This window comes from Chelonia mydas, chromosome 3 (assembly GCF_015237465.2).
Source record: "Chelonia mydas isolate rCheMyd1 chromosome 3, rCheMyd1.pri.v2, whole genome shotgun sequence".
Taxonomy (NCBI): domain Eukaryota; kingdom Metazoa; phylum Chordata; order Testudines; family Cheloniidae; genus Chelonia; species Chelonia mydas.
This window is the reverse complement of record NC_057851.1, coordinates 53,425,082-53,448,047: the sequence shown is the minus strand read 5'-3', so window position 1 is coordinate 53,448,047 and position 22,966 is coordinate 53,425,082. Positions and strand designations below refer to the sequence as shown.

The 22,966-nt window shown below is 37.7% G+C and overlaps 2 protein-coding genes across 8 annotated transcripts in view; one reads left to right on the top strand and one right to left on the bottom strand.

Annotated features, from left to right (window-relative positions):
* Window positions 1–22,966, bottom strand: part of COL19A1 (collagen type XIX alpha 1 chain) — a 316,775-nt gene that overhangs the window by 104,799 nt on the left and 189,010 nt on the right. For all 7 annotated transcript variants that reach the window (XM_037894282.2, XM_043542458.1, XM_043542459.1 and 4 more), the window contains one exon: window positions 10,177–10,230. In XM_037894282.2, coding sequence (XP_037750210.1) covers window positions 10,177–10,230 — 54 coding nt within the window. The remainder of the gene's footprint in view (window positions 1–10,176; window positions 10,231–22,966) is intronic.
* On the top strand, window positions 1,910–10,043 carry LOC114022056 (thymosin beta-4-like). Its single transcript, XM_027832725.3, has 3 exons — window positions 1,910–1,942; window positions 2,472–2,498; window positions 9,546–10,043. Exons 1-3 carry the CDS (start codon window positions 1,910–1,912, stop codon window positions 9,621–9,623), a joined length of 138 nt encoding a protein of 45 aa, XP_027688526.1. The 3' UTR covers window positions 9,624–10,043.

The window sequence follows — 22,966 nt, the reverse complement described above, 5'->3', positions numbered from 1 at the left end:
CACAGCACATCCTCTGGAAGAGTATTCAAACAAGTCTTCAATGACAGGGATCTGCAAACAGGTACCAACATCTTGGTTTACAATGCGGTTGTCATCCGCATCCTTCTCTATAGGTGTGAGACCTGGGTAACCTACAGATGACATTTCAAACAGCTGGAGTGGTTCCAGCAGCACTGCCTAAGGAGGATTCTCAGGATCAGCTGGGAAGTCTGACGTACTAACATCAGCGTTCTCTCTGCAGCCATCAGCAGGTCATGAAACACCAACTCTGCTGGGCTGTCCACTGTGTATGTAGGGCTGAAATTCGCCTCCCAAAGCAAGTACTCTTCTCTCAGTTAAGTCAGGGAAGAAGGGCTCACAGAGGGCAGTGGAAGTGCTTCAAAGACATACTGAAAGTAGACCTTAAAAGGGGAGGCATCAACCAACAAATTGGGAGGCCCTGGAATGAAACAGAACACAGTGTCACCTAACTATACATGAAGCCACAGCTCACTTTGAGGAGAACGGACATGCTCGTGAGATAGAGAAATGATAAAGGAGGAAAGAAAGGGAACAACACTCCAGCCAACAACCATGTCTCCTCCAAGATTACATCTGTCACTTCTGTGGGAAAATCTGCAGGGCACGAATTGGGCTCCTCAGCCACTTAAAAACCAACCAATGAAGCCCCTTGGCAGACATCATCCTCGCATCGAGATACAGCCGAAGAAGATGACTTTAAAAATGAGAAGCAGGTCCACGTTTTCAAGTAATCAAAGAGAATGCTACTTCCTAGGGGGAAAACTTTTTGCGATGATGAAAGTGAATGAATGGAAGAGAGGCATTCAAGGGTATAAGTTCCTCCAGAACTCTCCATGGAGTTTGTGGAGATAAAAAGGTAAGAAGACAGTAAAGACAACTGAAAGTCAAATAGGCAGAAGTTATTTTAAAATAATGGATTAGAGAATAAAGTCTGGGAGAAGAGTATTATATCATAACAGCACAACTCAGGTGAGATGTAAAGCTGAAGGCCAATTGCCCGTTACCACAAAACAAAGGTAATTATGAAATGCATGCCCCATAGGGCTTACTGAGATTATGCTATTATAGAAAGAGACAAGGACATAAAAATTCATATCAAAGGGTTAGATTGTGCCTAACCTTGCACAGCTGCACAGAAAAAGTGGGAGTTGGGATTGTGGGGGAGGAAGAGGAGGGCACAAAGAAACTTTCCTCATAAATGTGCTCCTGAACAGAGACCTGGCATAACTGCAGTCCTTTTATTGTAGGTTCAAAAGGGCTGGGGCACTTTAGCATTGACAGCAGCCCTAAAAACATCATACAGGGTGGGGAAGGGCAATTGCAAAAGCATAAGCCCAGCCAATAGAACTGGATCAGAGTGAGAGAAAGTTCCCACTGCAACCTATTAAAAGGCGTAGCCGATGTTACCTTTGCATACGCTTATGGAGACCTCATGCCTGCCTCATCATATTCTCTTCATCCCTAGGTGGGAAATGGGATAAAAACACAATCTAGTCCATTGCTTGCATTCTGGAACTAAAATGTCACCTTAAATTCATGGTGAAAATATAAAATAAATGTAGCAATGACATTTCAATACCATGAAACTTCTCTCAGGCATGATTTGTAAAGTTAACAGTGGAGCATGTATTCTAATATCTAAGTTTAAGATGTTATGCTTGTGCTGGTGCTGTTCTATAACTGCATGGCTAGAATCACTATATGTCAATCTGGTGGCTCAAGTTTAGAGTGACACTATCTAGTAAGGTTTCCTCTATGCTGTAAGTGGTCAGAAAAGTAACTTTACCTTTCTAACTCATTTACGGATATGCCATTGCTTTTCCTCCTCTTTCACAAATAAAACAAGTGTAACTGAGCTATACTATAACCCTGGAAGGACTGCACTGCTATGTTTGTCACCAATCCTGACCTCTCAGAAATTGCCTCATATATGAAATAAATCATTTATCACAAAATGGAATGAATCCCTTTAGTATGTCACAGTTTCATAAAACCGTCCTAGGCTGTACCATGCAGGATTGTCTTGTGATTAAGGCACTGGAGTAGGATTTGGGAAACCTGGATTGTATTCCTGACTCTACCACAAACTTTCAGTGTGACCTTAGGAAAACCAATTAATCTTGCTGACTTAGTTTCTGTAAAAACAGAAATAACACTTCCCTACTGTACATGAATGATGTGAGGACACAATTTATTAAAGCAATTGAGGTGCTCAGTTACTACAGTGATGAGTACCATAAAAAAAGAATATAAATAAACTAAAAGTAGAACTCAACAGCAGAAATATTCCTACTTCTGACTATATATCTAAACCCAGTCAGGATCAGTCTTTATATTTCCTTTCACATTACTTTTCTATACCAACATCCCTGTATAATACTTTGGAAGGACCTATAGCTCACAAGCCCCTTTGGCCAAAAAAGAACTAGTATGACTGGTTCACAGGTCAGAAGCAATTTGATAAACAGTGGTTAAAGGAACACAGCAAAGGCAGCTTCCATCTTTTGAATGAGTGTTTTTCACTTCTGCTACTTCAGATATTTTTCAAACTTGCTCCTTTGTGAATATCAGTGAAGCGCTCACCTGAGCTGGGTTTGTCTGTTTTTGAACTGCGTACAGTATTGAATTATATAAATAATTGAGGGAACTGAAGGACAGACAGATTATAGGTATATAAATAAGGAAAGTACTAAAAGTGTGTCCTGATTGTTTTCCAAAAATTACACAAAGGTTTTAGATGTTATTTTTGTAGTAAAGCTGGGGGTGAGAATGTGGGAACATAAGAGAAAATGCTTTTAAATACATTATAAAACATTTTTTTCTAAATTATATTGTGGTCCTTTCACTTTTACACTTCATCTGCATTTTCATCCATCATCAGACTGCTGAAAATGTCCTTTCAGTCTCATAGCACACTGAATGGATCAATATAATTTACATTAAGTATGTTACATTGCTGACACAGCAGCAACAGAAAATCTTGGATTAATTTTCACAGGATTAGAAGTGAAAAAGTGAATTTTCAGTATAGTCAGTCTGTCTACCCATCTAAGAAATATTTCACAGTAATCACGTCTTTCCACACCATATTGCTTCCCCCACAGAAAAACATTATTTTCTGCTTATTGTACTACAAAGATACATGAGAATCTTCAGCACAAATTTGTGACACAGTGTAACTACACCAAAGAGAAGCTGCTAAAAGCCACAAAGGCATGACATCTACCATGACTGAATAAATTAAACAAATCATGTATTGTTACCATGTCTTTTAAAAACAACCAGACAAAAAAAAAAACCAACCAACCAACCAAGAGGACCAACCACTGCCAGACGCTTCAGCACTACCACAGGTACCAAGTATATTTTCCAATATACTTCTAAAGGCAGAGAAGTCCTGCAATGCTAGAAACTCTACCAACAGTCTCCACTTACCATTGCTTTGATTTTTTGTTTACTGTAATTAACTGATAACATTTGTTCACTTTCAAAATATTGGTAGAATTACAATATTTCCTGAGGCAGAGGAAATGAGATTTCCAAGGCAAACTGCTGGCTACTTAAGATAACTAGACTGGTGGCACTGACATACATACTAAATTACGAGAGACTAGAAGTGTACAGAATTAAACAGACAGAATACAAGTAGTCCATGAACACTCTCACCCACTGGTTCATGGGGAATATAGAAAAGAGAGACTTTTAAAAGGTGTCATGTAGAACAATGAAGCCCCATATAATTTAAAAAATATAAAGCATACACAAAGACTACTTTTCAAGAAACAATTATTGCTAAAGGTATACTTGCAAGGAGCAGCATGTAAATGCTTTGTGGCAGGGAATGCCTTTTCGTTCTGTTTGTACAGCACCTAGCACAATGGTGCCTTGGTCTATGACTGCTATGATAAATGCTATGATAACACCAATAAACAACCACAACCATTTCCCAGACAAACCTTGAACTCAATGATGAGAACGAGACCTTGATGTGAAGCATCATGCGACTCCAGAGAGGGTTTTTAAGGAAGATTTTCAATGCCAAAGTATGTGTGAAATAGAGACTCTTTGAAAACCATAATCTTGGGAGTTTTGGTAGAAAGAAAGCAGAGAAGAGTAGTTTTAAGAGGACAGATCATTCAGAGTTTAAGATGCTAGCCTGGGACTCAGGAGACCAAGGGTTCAGTTCCCTGCTCTGCCTCAGACTTCTGCTGTGACCTTGGACAGGTCACAGTCTCTCTAGGCATATGCTGTAATAAAACACTGCAGCTAACCCGTGTCACTTGACTCAGGCTCATGGGGCTCAGGCTGTGTGGCTAAAAAATTGTATTGTAAATGTTTGGGCTCAGGCTTGGGTCCCAGCGTCCAGGCTCCAGCACAAGCCTGAATGTTTACATTGCAATTTTATAGCACTTCAGCCTGAGCCCAAGTCAGCTGACACGGGCCATCTGTGGGTGTTCTATTACAATGTAGACATACCCACTGTGTCTCAATTCCCTAGCTTAAAAAATGGAGATAACTCTACTTCCCTATCTGAGGTGCTCAGTTACTATGGTGTTTGGCTACCTGAGTAACAGATTAATCATTGATATGGGGGTGTGTGAATCTACAGTGTGGGGGGCAACAGAAGTAAACATGCAGAACTACTATATATAGAAAGATAGACGAGCTTGAATGCTTCAGATCAAGGGTAAGATTAATTCCTGAAAAAAGAAAAGGAGTACTTGTGGCACCTTAGTGACTAACCAATTTATCTGAGCATAAATATTTGTTGCATCCGATGAAGTGAGCTGTAGCTCACAAAAGTTTATGCTCAAATAAATTGGTTAGTCTCTAAGGTGCCACAAGTACTCCTTTTCTTTTTGCGAATACAGACTAACATGGCTGCTATTCTGAAACCTGTCATTAATTCCTGAGAGTGTGATGTTAGCTTTGAAACAATCTGGTTTCCCCAATAAGAGACAGGTATATTGAACAAATTAAAGCCATGGGTGTCAAAGTGGTATTAAGAGAAAACACAGAGCCTAGTTCTGCATCATCGAGTAGCATTTACTCCTGCAAGTAGTCCCAGTGAAGACTGCAGAATTGGTACCACTGAAGGCAATTCAGAATGAGAAACCAGGTGAAACCTCTTTGTTCTCTCCTTCAACCTATGTATCAAGAAAAATCAAGAAATGTCTAGGATCTTTCTATAAGAGGGAAAAAAAAGAGGGGGTTGCCAGAAAATTAAACCAATGTAAAGCTTTTTGATCATTAGATGGATTTCACTAGCTGTCTGATGTGTTCTGTAAGGATACCTTTCAGTGTTCCAGTGACCCAGGAGGTGACACTGGAATGTCAACATTGTCCCTAGCAGCTGTATAATCTGGAACTATGACCTGAGCAGGACATGTGAAAACACAAATTATTAAATGATGGTGTTTCCACTTTACAATTCTTAACAGATTTTAAACATATATTGTCATTCTGTGGTTATGATTGGATAAAGTGATAATTATTGCCATGAGTCAAATATGACAGGTTGGTTTCTCCTGCAAAAATTGTCATCATAGCACATTTCTACCACAAACGCATTTGTGTTTCATCTTCAAAGGGTTTTGCAAACATTAACAACCTAACTCTCACAATGGCCCTGAGATCTATAGAATATAGATACCAGGACATTTTTATTTCTGAAGCCTGAAAAAATATGTTAGAATTAAGTAATATGTGCAAATACACCCAAATACACACACTATGATCCTGCAATCCTTTAGGCAGATGAAATATTAATTGAAATTAAAAGGAGTTTTGTCTAAGGACTGCAGGGTTGAGCCAATGCAGGATTAGGCTGACAGCATATATAAATAGAGAACTCAGTTCCCTCTCCACTCTCCCTCAAAACTCCTTCAAGTGTTCAAGAGAAATTTCTTCCTGGGACAAAACTGAAAACAGAATAATTTTACACAAAGAAATATACTTTGCCAGCATCTCCTTTTGTATTGTTGATTCCTGCAGATATTTCTGTTAGCAGGTGAAGCAGGTACTGCAGGAGAAAGCTGTTACCAGCTTAATTCTGCAATGAAGTTATAATCCAGTGCTTATGACCTCACAGGGTTTTGCTACGATAATGCCTACTTTAGCATCACAAACTGAGCATTTTGAATTCAACAAAGACTGAAGCAGAGGGAGAACGCAGTTAATGAGAGATGGCCTTCCCTTCAACAGAAATGTTCGTTACGCAAGCAAGCAAAAATATGAAATGCATGTGAAAGGTGAATGGTTTTTGGCTTCGGAGTCATAATATTTGGAAACTTCTCAAGTAACAAAGGCATACTGTATTTAACTCTTGAGCCTTATACAAGTCTCAATCATTTAAAAGGGGGGAAATTAACAAATAAACACTAGAGGGAGCTGCTGTTCTATTTAAGCAGCTTCTTGGCTTTACTGTTTTCAGCATAAATTGTTATGCATTGAAGTGTGACAAGTATGAGCACACAGCTCAGCTGTCTAACACTGAAATAAAGGAACAATACTAAAAAACAGTTATCAGGGAGCAAGGACCAAAATCAAGACTTCTGCACCAGGAGTGAATAATACATTTTACAACTACACACTGTTTAATAAACCCTTTAAAAATACTCAAAGGGGAAAACAGAATATCATCTGGGGGAGATAAGATGACAAAAATCTTCTTTTATAACCCATTAATAAAAATTCTCACTGACATCAATGGAGGCTAGATTTACCCCAGAGAATACATGAAGCAAAAAAGAAAGACACCTAAAAGGGGATGAGCAGAAAATGCCTCTTTATTGAATACTCCAGCTAAAAGATGTAATGATTTGCCTTTCTGGTACTGACATAGTTTTAATCTAGACTGTATAGTAGGTTGTAAGGGAATATAAACTCACTCCAAGTATAGATTTTATAAAAATAATAATACAGAATTTAGGCATTGAACAAATTAGAGAGCCACAGATGAGAGAGTTAGGAGTCATCAGGCTAGATTCACAAGGCGGTGTAAAGAGAGTGTAAACTAGCGTAATTTACACCTTCTTCTGGCTCTCCAGATATACAAATAACACTCATTTAGACTAACATGCACATCTCTTATCAGTGTACAACTTATAGTCTGTATACATCATTTCAATTTGGTCCCGCTAGCCTATTACCCTGCACTACTTTCGGAGTGCCTTCTACACCAACCCCCCTAAAGAATTTATCGAGTCTAATCTTCAGTGTTGCTGGCTCAGAACTCTCCTTATTGAAGTTGTTTCCCTTTTAACATTTTAACAGTTGAAAATATTTTCTTACTACCAAATTTAAATGCTCCTATATTAATTTCATATACCCAATATGTGTTTTAGCCGCCTTAAATAATTACATACTTTTATCTTATTCTTTCTGAAGTACTTATGGGTACTTTCTGAAGTACTTATCTCATATCTCCCTTCTCATTTTTCCTATAGAGTCCAGGCTTTACATGCTGAGCTCCCTTAAGCTCTTCATAAATCATAGCTGCTAATTTTCTGATAGCAACCCTAAGCATGTAAGCATGTGTGCTAACTGTGCTGTGCCCTGGACTGTGGAGAGGCAAGCCCAAAAGTAGGGGCAGCCACTGTGTCCATGTGAATGAAGCAGCTACCTCCATTTATTGTCCAGCATAGGAAGGGCCAATGGAAGAGCAAGATAGCAGACTGATATAGATTGAATTGGAAGAGAAATGACAGAACCAAAAAGGGAAGGAGTGACAGACTGGAAAAGAAAGAAGGAATTAAAAAAAAACACCCTATAGCCTTGTCTATTCACAGAAGTAGTACCTCTTTAGATATTTTAGTACAATCTTTAATGTGGATTTAGTTGTACCAGTATAGTTAAAGTGGTACAATCATCGTATTGTGGATGCAGTTATATTGGTGTATATGTGTTTACATTGGTACTGTCATTCCCATATGGAAGGGGAATAAACTATACCAGTACAGCTAAATCCACGTTAGAGATTGTACTATGCTAACTATATATGTAAAACATGATACCCCACCTAACATGTTATATGGATACAAGAAATGTGGACAGACCAGGCCTAAGACTGACACCTGTTATCTTGATTTTTAAACAGATCATGTTTGGCATTTGTGTTCAATAAGGTTCTACATCACTACTTTATTGTCCCATTATCCTTGTTTGGATTCCCTCCAGTGTATGATGTCTCTATCTCAAGGAACCACAAACTGTACACAAGACTCCAAGTGAGGCTTTGGTATGGCTGTATGAAGATGAATTAACATCTACTTATTTTTACACACAATGAATGAACACCACCATCTGTTTTTCTTTCTGAAAATATTTTGTAAAAAAAAAATTAAAGAAATTGGCAGTGACAGAATGTGTGATCTTTTGTTTCTTCTTAGATAAGTGCAGGGGCCATCTATTCCAATTTACTCACCTACCCCTCACAGCTGTCCTTCACTGTGTCCAGCAACATCATTTCTAGAAAGAAGGATTCTGAAATATGGATTGATGGATATCACTTATTCCAGTGAAGGCTGAAAACTGTCAAAATATGGTTTGAAACTGGGAATATTACTAATGTTCAACTACCAGAAAAATGTGATGATAACAATGACACTTATGTTTAATCCTAACCATTAGGACAGACCAGGGATTCTCAGACTATGGCTCAGATGTAACCTTTGGTTCACAGAGTCCTTCCTGATGATTCACAGAATGGAACATTATGAAAACTGTGCAGTAGGGCAAGGAGCAGTGGTCCAATGGTGGATTTATATTTTATAGAGTGATCCACAGAGTGAAACAGTTGAAGAACTGCTTTCAGACAGTTAGTTTCACAAGACAAATACACTTTAAGAAAAGAACCTTTCAACTCGTTGACTATAAGTTTTCCTTATTAAGAAGTACACACTTAGCTCTTAACACCTTTCATGCATTTGTGTGTGATGGCATTTTTACAATACAGTAAATAGGATATAATGTCACAACTCTTATCAAATCTTATTCTCTCAAAGATCTCATTTGTTACTGCACAGAGAAGCCCTGAAGCAAGCCAAACCCATGCCTGAGCTCAAATTCCAAATCATGTACCTCTAATAAAACCCAAACTCTCAGATATGAGCTAAAACCTTTAGTGCTGCATATTATAAATCCTTTCATATAGTTTTGTATTTCTTAATCTTTTTAATTCTTCTGTAAACTCATTTGATCTACAGTTGAGTGCTCATTCTAGTATTGGGTATAATCCTCCACATCATTCAGTTGGCAAGCTCATCACACAGTCCTTCATCTTTCAAATTACCCCTCTGAGACAGAAATTATCTGATCTTAAATACAGCATAATACATTTCGTAAACTGAATGAATGCACAATATCCGTAGTTAGCATATTCAGCCTGTCCGTCTCTGAACTGTTAGACAGCAGTGTGGGATCTTGTTTTTTCTCTACTGCACTGAGCTTTGTAGCCTCTCTTATTTGGGATCCAATTCTTTACCTTTGTTCAATCAAAAGGCTGGGAATTGTAACTGCCTGATAAAACAGAAACACAAGAGAAAAATCCACTGCCTTCAAAAGAAACAATTGAACAGGAGAAGCAAGCGGGTGAATCGTAATGAAATCTGCCCTTCCAAATTATACATTCCACAAGCATTGCCTTCTTATTTTACTTCTTTTAGCTGTTTCCCTTTGTAAGATGCAAAGAGGTTGGATAAAGTTTAAATGACTATGCTGCCCCTTTCACATCAAAAAATACAGAGAACTACTGACACTGAATGAAGGCACTGCCTTTCCATCTGCCTTTCTGGGTTTGGTCCTGGTGGCATGAAAGAGCTTGCATGTTGATGAAAGAAGAACTTCGGTGGAACTACAGTAAACTAGTAACAGATGAATAAATGCAAAGCTGTACCAAGGTCCTGCGAGCTGTAAAATGCAGTTAATCGAGTGCCATTTTTTTTTGTTCAAATGATTTTAATTATTGGAATGCACAATTTTTTTAATATGCAAATAAAATGTTTTAAAACCTGAAAAAAAAATTGCGGAGAGAACAAAGATCCATTGTGTTCATTTAAAGCTATCCTCAGGTAAGCTGCTACAAACATGCTAACAAAGTCTACAGCAGTTCTTGACTGAAGGGAGAATGTCCCACTTTCCTTGCTGGTTACTCACCGGAGGTCCTTGTGATCCTGGTTTACCAGGGAGTCCTGGTTTACCTCGCCTTCCCTGGAAACAACAACAACAAAAAACAGACATTCATAAATATTGCATCAGAGGATTGATTTGCAATAAAATAATCTGTGTAAAAGCAAGACTGATTGTACTGTTTATTAACAAAAAGATCAAAAGCTACCCAAAGCAGAAATACCTTGTACTACTTATTGCAGCATCAATAAGAATGTATTGCCTTAGAAAAGTTCTTAATAACTTTGGGAAACAATGTATTTGCATCACAATAATTTTTTACTAGTACATTTTTCCAGCTAGGTTTCAAGAGTGAAAGCATAGTGATAGGGAAGTAACATATAACAAACCTATCATCTTGACAATGTCCAAATAAATTATATGTTATTTGATTGTTCAATGGTCTAGGATGTAAAACTATAATGCAGCTGTCACCATAAGCCATATAATAATTGTACAGGTTGAAAATAACTAATTGAACATGGCCAGCACCCTATTTCTCAAAGCTGATTTTCAGCTGTGTCACTAGTGAACTGAAACAAGTGTGTCTTACTTATTGATCTCCATTACTTAAGTCATTTGTCACCTACTCAGATTCACAAACAGCTAAACCTCAATTTCAAGAGCTAAGCAGTTACACAGGAATCCAAGACCGGAAGAGAATGGACTAAAATCTTTGAGCAGTCATATGTCTACTGGTATCATTTCAAAGTTTATGTATTTCACATATGGTCTTGAATTGTTAGGCTAACACACTATTACTTAGCTTATAATCAAAGGTTTCTTTATGGCTGATTGAGAGGAAAACCTTTGTTGATTTATGTCAAACTGATAACATTTACTTTGAGATAGTTTTGAGGTTTTTTCCCCATAGTCCTATGTTACTCACAAGCTAAGTGTTGTGGTTGAAACTGAAATCATGTCAATGACCCATTAAGATTAATCTCACTTTGATGTGTTATTCTTGTCATGCTTTCAGTGTACACTAAACTCCCTTAGAACCATTAAGATTTACGCTATGAATGTAGAAGGGCAATAGTGTAAATTTTCTATTATTAATCCTTTATATGGAAAGAGTTTAGTTATGTTTCAAGTATTTTTCTCAGTATACATTTAAGAGCTGGAGCCATTGCATTGTAAGCTGTGAATGAGTATTAAGACCAGTATGAATTACAATAATATTTATCCATAAAACCAAAACTTAACAGTGAATTTTTTTTCTATTTCCAATAGACACTAGCTAACCTCAGTATTTTACCTATTTTTAATACAAAACCCAATAAATCTATATGTTCTAATTATTGGTAACTTTTTATTCTGAAACACAAAGAACCATATGCTGCTTTCTGATACACATCCACCTTTCAGTGACTTCAGCAAGGTTACTGCAGGCATATAGGAAGGCAGAAAAAGGCTCAGAGTTGTTATTTAATTCACTGAAGTTCAAAAACTAAGGCCACCAATGCCTTTCCTTGCATTCTGTACATACACCTGCAATAATTTAGCCAAATGCTGCCTCAAAATCAATGGGGATGCATAGGAGAAATTGAGGAAGAAGTTAACCAAACAGAAGTTTTTTAGAGTGTGTACATTCCTGTGTCTTACAAAGGCTATGTCGATTTCTGGAAGGTGAGGGGTGAGAGGGGATACAGCATTTGATTTTCAAAAATGCTCCCCGATTATGTAGTTACTACCTCTGTGTACAAAACATGCATTTGTGCCTGTAAATGCCAATCACACAAATACCTAACTAAGGCCTGATCCAAGTCAGTGAGAATATTTCTACTGACTTCAATAGACAGAGGGCAGGCTCTGAGTAAACAAATGCAGAAATTCTGTTTTTGACACATAGCCTAAAAATTAAATAACTTACAAGCTTAAATCTTGATTGTAAAATTTAAATTTGTAGCATTTTTTAGACACAATAACTGCTGACAACTAATGTCAAGTTGCTATGGCAAAAAACACACACTTGTAGCCATAAAACCCACTTTTGCCCCGGATATGGGGTAACTATACATGCAAAAAGGTATAAGTTAACAATTTACAGATGCATCCAATTTATTTGTAAGTACCTGACTTAGCTAGAAAATATTTTATGTGTGCACGCCATTTTGTGTGGGTACATACAAATGTGGTTTTTTGCAGGAGCAACATAGGAACATTATTCCGAAAATGTTCAAAAAATTTAAAAATGAAAATCCTTGTAGACACTGAATGATTGTCACAAATTGACATTGCTAGAGTATCACATAACTGAATAGGTTATTTAAATACATGATAAATGATATATAGAGATGGGCCTGAGAAGCAGCATTTGGATTTGGGTCCAGATCTAAAACTTTCCTCAAATTTCAAAAGTGTTTGGACCTGAAAGTTTTCTTTTGACAGAGTGAGGTTAGGGAATTAGTTCCAATCTGGTTCCATACTTCCTGAAAGCTCAGGAGCGTAGGGATCTGTAGTTTTGTTTGGGCTTATCTCTACTTTACAACTGTAAATATAGACTAATGTTTACCACTTTTATTTGAAAAATAGTAATCAAATGTATCCCCAAAGAATGTAATCAGAAATATGATGGCCTAAATACAAAATAACTATATAATGGATCATCTTTTTAAATAGCCCCTCTGAGTTATTAGGACCAACATACTGTCGATTTCTTTAAAGCATGTCCATGTTCCTGTTTGTACGTATTTAGGTTGTATTGAGGATGACACTTAGAATAGTCTAAACAAAGTATCAAGGAAGTGTTAAAGGAAAGAAGGCAGGGTTTTGATTGACATACACAACTGTGAATGGAGTGTTAATTACATAGGAAAAACAGAATATTCTGGGAGCTAAATTTTTCTTTTTTTTACATATGAGCCGAAATATAATTTATGATTGATGTTGCAAAATTAAAACAAGAGCGGATGGCAAACCTTTTTAAAATCATTTACATGAAAAAATCAGAAAGAGAAATAGCTGTTTTGGTTCTGTTTTTGCTTTGGCATTCATTAGTCACTGTCCATTGATACCAACAGTATACTTTCTCCTACTCTATAGTTTATAATTTGTTCAACAGACAACGGTTTATGTCAAGTGTACAAGAGTTTATATGACTATAAGAACATATGCGGTACAGTTAGGGTGACCAGACAGCAAATGTGAAAAATCGGGATGGGGGATAATAGTAGCCTATGTAAGAAAAAGACCCAAAAATCAGGACTGTCCCTATAAAATCGGAACATCTGGTCACCATAGGTACACTCAACATTAAAGGACCAAAAGGAGATGAAAATAATAATACGAGGGGAAATATTCTAGGAATGCAAGGTTTATGTTTGTCAAGTGCTTGTTTCCAAATATTCATTGTTTTCTATTTCCTTTTATAACTGATATTTTAAAATGAGTTTTCTTTACAGAATTCATAAAAGTGAACACATAAGTTCATAAATGTGATAATTTTTAATCAAATTGGGGTTTTTTATAATAAACAATGTGCAATAAAAACCAGTGAATTTTATCACTACTCTCAGCTCAGAAGAACTATAAACACAGAGAGCCTTTCTTTTAAGACCACTAAAAAAAAAAAGGCAATAATATGAAATCACTTGCAATGTACTCACACCACTGCTTTACAAAAATACTTTCAGAGTTTATTTCTGAAATGAAGAAGTAGCCATTCCTGGTGGCATATAAATCAGTCTCCCGCTGTCTCCCCAACAGATGCAAGAATCACAGAATCATAGAATATCAGGGTTGGAAGGGACCACAGGAGGTCATCTAGTCCAACCCCTGCTCAAAGCAGGACCGATCCCCGACTAAATCATCCCAGCCAGGGCTTTGTCAAGCCTGACCTTAAAAACTTCTAGGGAAGGAGATTCCACACCTCCCTAGGTAACGCATTCCAGTGTTTCACCACCCTCCTAGTGAAAAAGTTTTTCCTAATATCCAACCTAAATCTCCCCCACTGCAACTTGAGACCATTACTCCTTGTTCTGTCATCTGCTACCACTGAGAACAGTCTAGAGCCATCCTCTTTGGAACCCCCTTTCAGGTAGTTGAAAGCAGCTATCAAATCCCCCCTCATTCTTCTCTTCTGAAGACTAAACATCCCCAGTTCCCTCAGCCTCCCTCAGACTTTTCTTAAAATTGTTATGCTTTTATAATTGATCTATAATTGTTGTTTAAATCCTTCTGTGACCATCTTATAGCCTAAACAAGAATGTACTGAATGGAAGAGCATTTCAATATTTGGGGGGAAAGAATAATTATAAAAAGATAGCTCTTTTCTTGATTTAAGATACTTTTAAGAAATAAATTACGAACTTTTCCCCAAGCTCTGGGGCAAGTCTTTTCCCCAGGATCAGACCAGAAAAGTGACTCAACCATAATCTGCTTCCCAGTCCCTCTTTCACTCCAGAAGGGAGAAGCAAAGATCCCCTTGTGTGCTGTCTCGCTCACTGGGTGGGTGGGAGTGCCAAGACCCTATACACTCCTTACCTACCCACATGGAAGAAGGAATTAGCAGCCAGATGGAAGCTTCTCTCCTCCCTGAAGTGCTGGTCACAATGCAGATTGTTGGCACAAGGGAGTAAAAGGTTGCTTTTTGCCCCATAACTTCCCTGCTTGGGAGTACCAGACAGACTATATCTTGGCTCACAATAAAAAGTTGCTTAGCACAACACTCGATATACCCATCATTATTGTCATAAATATAAAGGGAAGGGTAACAACCTTCCTGTATACAGTACTATAAAATCCCTCCTGGCCAGAGGCACAATATCCTTTTTCCTGTAAAGGGTTAAGAAGCTCAGGTAACCTGCCTGGCCCCTGACCAAAAGGACCAATAAAGGGATACTTTCAAATCTAGGGGGGTGGAGAAAGGCTTTTGTCCGTCTGTTCTGTGTGCTTGCCGGAGAGAAATCAAGAATGCAAGCAATCCAACTCCATTAGAATTAGTAAGTACTAGCAAGGAAATGCGTTAGTTTACTTTTTGTTTTGGCTTGTGATTTTCTCTGAGCTGAGAGGAAGGTATGCCTAGTTTTCTTTATGTAACTTTAAAGTTTTTGCCCAGAGGGAAATCCTCTGTGTTTTAAATCTGATTGCCCTGAGAGATTAGCTTCCCTTCTAATTTTACAGAGGTGCTTCTTTTACCTTTTTTCTTTCTAATAAAGTTATGTTTCTTTTAAGAGCCTGACTGATTTCTCTATTGTCCTAAGACCCAGGGGTTTGGGTCTGTGATCACTTTGTAACCAATTGGTTAGGATATTATTCCCAAGCCTCCCCAGGAAAGGGGGAGTAAGGGCTGGGGGGATATTTTGGGGGAATAGGAACTCCAAGTGGTCCTTTCCCTGATTCTTTGTTAAACCACTTGGTGGTGGCAGCGTACCCTCCAAGGGCAAAAAGTTTGTGCCTTGGGGAAGTTTTATCCTAAGCTGGTAGAAATAAGCTTAGGGGGTCTTTCACGTGGGTCCCCACGTCTGTTTCCTAGAGTTCAGAGTGGGGAGGGAACCCTGACAATTATCTAGCAAATGTTACATTTAGAGTGAAATTCACGATTTTCACCCAGTAGTTAAACTCACAAGAGTGTAAATATCTGGATTATGGAACTGCTTATATGAGAAATTAAGAAAAATACTCAAATCACCATAAACTTGCTCTTCCTAACTAAAATGAAATCAATATTCTGTAAGCTAAATTGGAAGAAAGGAAGGCATGACACTAACTGACTATATACCACTATCCAGATCAATCTCCATTAAATAATATAAAATAATTCACAAAGAATTGTAACTGAAATATTGCCGGCATGTTGTTGGTACTGGCATCTATTTTTGTTAGTAATCAATGTAGTGAACATTATCTATGATGTAACTATGTAAAGTTTACATCCATACCTCCCTTTACTCATGGAATGTCTTCCCTGGAATAATTAGCATTTCACTTCTTCTCCAAGTGAAGACCCACTTTTGTCGCCAATAAATCAGCCAACTAGTGATTGGTAGGTCACAGGCAAAATTAAAAAAAAAACACAAAAAACCAACCAACCAGCAAGTTATATGCTTCAGAACTCTCAAGTTGTGCACATAGCTAGAGTATGTACACCTGTGAACTTATTTTACTCTTGAGCTTTTTCCTCTAGCTTGTCAAAGGTGTCAAGTTTTGTCTTAAATCAGAATGTAAACTCTTCAGAGCAGGGATTGTGCGTGTCTTTCCATGTGTTTGTACAGTGCCCAACATGACTAGGCTCCAATTCTGATTGGGGCCTTTAGGCACTACTGCAATACTAATGCATACTAAAAACATTAATCTCTACTGTAGCTCTCTACTGTATCATAATATAATCTATTCAACTTTAAGAACAGAATTCTTCAGGAGAAATACAAGTAACGTTAGTGTCTAGAATAAGATGCAGGATTATTAAATATTTTAAGATATAAACAAGTAGCATTATGCAGGGAATCCTACATGGCTCATGAAAGAATTAATAATTTAATGATCCCATACTCAAGTATGAGGGGGAAAATGTACTTGAAACATGTCAGGATGAATTTTCAAGGGAAAGGGCTAATTAGCAGCGTATGAAGCATATGTCATCACATTTTGAAAACAAGAACTAGTCCCTGTGGAGAGAGTAGGCAGTTGGGTTTTAAAGACTCAACTTCTCTAGCTAATAGATATGATTAATGAGCAATATGTCAGCTGGCTGGCCTAGCTAAAGTAAGGCACCTTGAAAAAAAACCTTTGTAAGTATACAATTTTTTAGAAAGAGATTGCGTGTAAAGCCAAATTCAACATATAAGAAGATAAGAATGACCATACCGCATCAGACTAACGGTCCATCTAGCCCTGTATCCTGTCTTTGACAGTGGCCAGTGTTTTATGCTTCTGGCAGTTGGAGGTTTAGGGACACACAAAGCATGAGTTTGCATCCCTGACCATCTTGCCTAATACCCAATGATGGACCGATCCTCTATGAATTTATCTAATTCTTTTTTAAACTCATTTATACCTTTTGCCTTCAAATCCCATAGCAATGAGTTCCACAGGTTGACTGCATTTAGTGAAGTAATACTTTCTTTTGTTTGTTTTAAAAAAATGCTGCCTATTAACCCTGGTTCATGGGTTATGTGAAGGAGTAAATAACATTTCCCTATTCATATTTTCCACATCATTCATGATTTTTAGACCTCTGTCATATCTCCCAGTCATCTCTTTTCTAAAATGCACAATCCCAGTCTTTGTAATCTCTCCTTCAATGGAAGCTGTTCCATCCCCCTAATAATTTTTGTTGCTCTTCTCTGCACCTTTCCCAATTCTAATGTATCTTTTTTGAGATGGGGTGACCAAAACTCCATGTAGTATTTAAAGGATGAGCAAACCACAGATTTACATAGTGGCATTATGATATTTTCTATTTTATTATCCCTTTCCTAATGGTTCCTAACATTCTGTTAGCTTTTTTAACTGCTGCACCACACTGAGCAGATGTTTTAAGAGAACTATCCATGAAGACTCCAAGATCTCTTTCTTGAGTGATACATATGGGGGATTATGTTTTCCAATGTGCATTACTTTGCACTTATCTACACTGAAGTACGTCTGCCACTTTGATGCCCAGTCACCAGGTTTTCTAGTGGGGTTCCAGAGGGATCGGCACTAGGCCCAGTGCAATTCAACATTTACATCAGCTCTGTGGAAGAACCACATGGGAGAGGGGTGGTCAACATGCTTCCATACGACAGAATATTTATTCTTTCAATTTGTTTTTTAATACAGCTAGAAATTACATTAACAAAAACTACTTTAAAAGAACATTCAGGTAGCAAAGTCAAGCATTCAGAAGTTAGGAACTGGCTGAATTAAGGCTGCTTGTGCAACCTTAATTCAGCCCCTTTGCACATATGCATTTGTCAAGGCTGATTCCCCACTCTGGCACTTCGAGTGCAGAAGGTGGGGGCCTGCAAGGATTCTAAAAATTAATACTGGTCACTCCAGGCTGGTATTAAACTCCCAAGGTCACAGCTTCTCTCTGACCTTGGATGGGTAGATGCTGTCACCACCCAAATGCAAAACCCCTTGGAGCCCAGGAAGGCTGACTTGGGAATTCCTTCCTGTGGGATACCCTCAAGCCCTTTCACCCCTCCTCTGGGGAAGATCTGAGAAAGAAAAACAAAGGAAATCAGCTGTTGCCACCAGCTAATTAAACAACATTCACAAAAAACCCAATCCTGTTCTTAAAAAAGGTAAATTTTATTAAAAAAAACAAACAAACAAAAAGAAAATACATCTGGAACTTAGGTTTTTTGCTAGATCTTAAAAAAAAAACAATTACAAAAATTAAGCATCAAGATAGCTCTCTTGAGGTTCAGCTTAAAGGTTACAAGCAAAACAAAAGCATCTGGGGTTAGCACAGAGGAATCCACAAGCCAATAAGAAATAAAAGAAATAACCCTAATCGTGTCTTTCTAGACATTCCCTGACTTACTTACATATCTGGGGTTTGAGGTATGATTTGATGCTTTTTTCATACCTGGTTTTAAAGCTTTTTACTGCATAGCTCCAGCCCTGCCCAGCTCTGTCCCCTCTCTCCGGAGAACAACAAACAGACATAGGGAAAGTTTTTTCCCAATTTAAAAAAATTCTAGTCCTCCCATTGGCTCTTTTGGTCAGGTGCCCACTCCCTTTCTTTTACCTATGGGCTTTTTAAATCCTTTACAGGTAAAGCAAGTAGAGAATAGCTACTAACAGGGATTTTGTAGCTAGTCGGCTGGCTGGGTGTCATGGAAGAACCACATGGGGAAGGGGTGGTCAATGCGCTTCCATAGGATAGAATGTTTGTTCTTTCCATTTGTTTTTTAATACACCTAGAAATTAAATTAATAAAACTACTTTAAAAGAATATTAAAGTAGCAAAGTCAAGCATTTAGAAGTTAGGAACTGGCTGAACTAAGGCTGCTTGTTCTTAAGATGTTCTTTTCTGGTATGATGGGTAAGATTATTACAATGCATATACACCAATCAGTCTACACGATCAATTTTAATTGTATTTCCTAGCTTGCAAGTGATTGACTTTGCAACCCTAACATTCTTTTAACAGTTTCTGTTTTGTTTTTGTTTTTTTGTTTTTTGCATGCAATTTAAATTGTAAGCTCTTCAGGAAAAGGACTGTCTCTTATTAGTATATGGACAGAACATATCATGATGGTGCCCCAATTTCAGTTGGAGCCTTGAGGCAAGTTGGTATGCTCATCTTCACCTTTGGAATGTCACCTCTCTGAAGCCTTTGAAATTAACCTCTCTTCCTAACAAACCTTGGTGCCTCCTCATTTCTTGTATCCTTGAAGTCTTCAGAAACGCCCGCTCCGTTTTCCAGTGTTTTCAGGATGGGAAAAGGTGACAGGCCTGCTCCCCATTTAGTGTCTTCAGGTGCTTTAATTTTCTCCCCCTGCAAACTTCTCTATTTCTCCTCCCCTTCAGTTCTGAATCATTCCTCTCTTTTCCTCCTCTAAAACATCTTACCCCATCTTTTAAAGTTTTTGCTCTCAAGTTCTCTCTCTCTTTCTGCCTCCATTTGAGATTTTTCCCCCTCATCCTCTTTCCCTCATCATGAAGAATCTGTCTCTATTCCATATCTCATGCATGTGTATTGTTACAACTTTACTGATCTTTACCTCTGCTCCGGTTTCTCCTCTCAACTCTAACTCACTTCTCAGAGCAATTGTGCTGACATGCAAAGCAGCAGGAGGGCAAAGGAGGAGTGGAGCAAAGATTGAAGGTAAATGGAGTGGTTAAGCTGTTGATCCTCCTGCTCTAGCAGCAGGCAGCATAGTAGGCCACAGAAGGAGAAAAGCTGCATGGAGTTCTTACCAACGTAGGGTGAAAGGGACAGGTTGTCAAAAATGAGACACATTTGATTTCCTGCTTAAAGTTAAAATACTGGGGCTGTTGTCCGCTGTAAAACACCTTCAAGTTCTAGAGAGGTCAGTGAAGAAAGGCTTCAAAAGAGAACTACATCTTAAAGAAAAATGTGAAGGAAGAATTTTGCTTGGTACACAAGAATTACCTCTCTCTTACTTGATATCACAACAGAATAATTCCACACCCCAAAAAGCCACTCCATTTACCTTCAAGCAGTCTGCTTGCTCCTCCCAGCTCTGCAGCAGCGAGACTAAAAAAGCACCAGTGAGACCTGTTGCCACTTTGCCTCAGTCTGGAGTTGAGAGCTACCCTATACTGAACCCAAACAGAATGGTGCCCCCTTACGCTAGGCACTGTATAAACAAACACATGGAAGGTGATGGAAAGGTATGCAATAAAAATTTGTATATTAAAGCTGTAGGGAAACTTGATTTTGTTAGGAAAGCAAGAATTATTATAAAAGCACAGCTCAGAATATAATACATGGCCCAACCTGGGATTCCTGAATGACAGTATCTCCTCATTATTATCTGTGCTGATATCCCATAATAAAATTTCAGTGTAGAGAAAGTCACCCAGTATTGCTTTTCTAAGAGAAACCTCTCCCTACTGTTTTAAGAAGTTGTAGGTTACTTAAAAAATATAAACCAGAAAGCAATAACTGTCTGCAGGATTTGAAAAAAGTTCATGGAACTTTTTTATTATTTATTTTTGTAATTCGTTCTAGAAAATGTCCCTGATTATTGAAAATGATCTGACAAAGAAAGAAAGAAAATATACTGCTTGTTTTGAGCAAGGAAATCCATTACAAGGTCATTATATTTGAAATTGAATACAAGTATTAAAGAGGGAAAGGAGGCTAAATTTGGAGAATACAATTAAGTATGTTATGAGTTTTTAGAAAAATGAAAAACTTGTTCCTGCAAAAACACTGTGATGATTTCACCTTTTTGTTCTTTGGTTTGATTTATTGTCTACTGTATGGTAGGCTTTCTTACAAAACTACATTAGACATGCTTAAATTACATGCTTCTCAAAAATAAATGGAACTGTGCACCTCTTTTCATTTCACAATTAGTAGCATAATTTCTTCAGAATTAGTAATGCTTCGTATCTTCACTTTTTTAGTTCAAGGTTTAGTTCCTATGGCAACCTCTGCATACTCAAAGAAATTCACCATGTTCAAATCATCAGGTACCAAAAAATGTAATAAAAGTAGGGAGCTGATACTATATGACAATTTACACACTAAGGCTGGGTAACTGGGTAACTTTTTTTTAAGTGATAAAGTTCGGTGGATGACTAGAAGCATCTCTCTTAGCATGCCGAGTTGGATTTTTTTATAAGCATATTCAATTAGCATCTTTCAGATATTTCATACAATTCTAGAAAATAAATGACAGAAGTTAAAGGATGTGAACCAACATATAAAGATGTGAAGAGTGCCAATAGCAATAAACACAAAAACAGTTTGTTTGGGGGAAGATGGTATACTGTCATCAGTTGCTTTATACCTATGATAACATGCTTCCCTGGAGTTTAGTATGCAATTTTGGTTGAACAGTTTTCAGAACAAAAATAAATTAAATCAGGTAAGTCACTAGTAAGTAAAGAGCTTTGCAAAAAGAAATCCTGTTTTTCAGTCATGAAGATGACAAAGAAAAGTAGCAATTAGTGCTGAATACTGCTTATTTCCCCAAAGGCTTTTCTTACCCTTGCTTTAACGCCTTTATAATCTGTTTCTACTGTGCCAATCATCATGGTATCACTTGCCTTTTTAGTTAGGGTGACCAGATGTCCTGATTTTATAGGGACAGTCCCAATATTTGAGGCTTTGTCTTATATAGGTGACAATTATCCACCACCCCCGTCCCGGTTTTTCACCCTTGCTATCTGGACACCCTATTTTTAGTTGATGTTATGAGCTGGAAGAGTATTAAATATATTATATGTATATATAATGAGAGATACCTCCATCACCCATCGTACAATGAAAGTGAGGAATAGGATAATGTGGGGTACCGGGGAGAAGAAGAGTGAGAGAGAGGGAGGGAAAATCAAAGGGAGAGAATGTATGTCTTGGAAAGAAAGTGATAAATGATGGGTATGATATAAATGAGGAGAGAAATTAGTCAATAAACGGAAAAAAGAAAATATGTGACTGAAGGAGCAAATGGAATGAGAGACTAGGCTCATAGGTTTTTAACTTGAATTCTGGCAGTAATTCATTCTTCTCATAGGAAAAAAGAATTAGAGGAAATACTGGTTAAGATCAGCAAGTTGAACTACAGCATGTCAAAACTAAATGAAAAAAGATATTAGCCGAGGTTTGTAAAATTGAGTGTAATTGACTCAGAAGATTTGCACAACAAAAGGATCTATTCAGCAAGCATGGTCTGTGCCTCAAGTTTGTAACACAACTTGAAACTTGGCCCCACAGCATGTGCTCTTCTCAGTCCAATTCCTGGGAGATGCTCACCACCTGAAATTCTTACTGATTTCAATGGAACACAATGCTCAGTATCTTTTAGGATTGGACCTCTAAAACCCTTCTGATCCTTTAGTGATGCCATCCTATTTTCTTTTTCTATATTTTGCCCTATGCAAAGAACACATTTCCCAAATCTGTATTTCAAACTATTCCCCACACTTCATTCTAATCCCTCCGAAAATCCCCTCAATTCTCCTGTATCACCAAAAGGGAATTTTAAAAATCCACAAAAATATCCACCTAATTTGATTAAACCATAAATAGATATAAATGCTTTCCTGCAGAACTACATGATATTACTCTCACTCTGATCCTTCCTCTCCCACCCCTTTTCGTGTGTTTATGAACTGTCCATTGAAGAGACTCTTTCTGCGCAATGCC

What these genes read in the sequence shown, in the direction of transcription:
- LOC114022056 (XM_027832725.3), top strand. Translation starts at nt 1,910, where the DNA reads ATGTTTGTCACCAATCCTGACCTCTCAGAAATT. An exon ending in ATCCTGACCTCTCAGAAATT is followed by an intron (nt 1,943 to 2,471) that starts GCCTCATATATG and finishes TTCACAGGTCAG; the next exon opens with AAGCAATTTGATAAACAGTG. An exon ending in TTGATAAACAGTGGTTAAAG is followed by an intron (nt 2,499 to 9,545) that starts GAACACAGCAAA and finishes TAACTGCCTGAT; the next exon opens with AAAACAGAAACACAAGAGAA.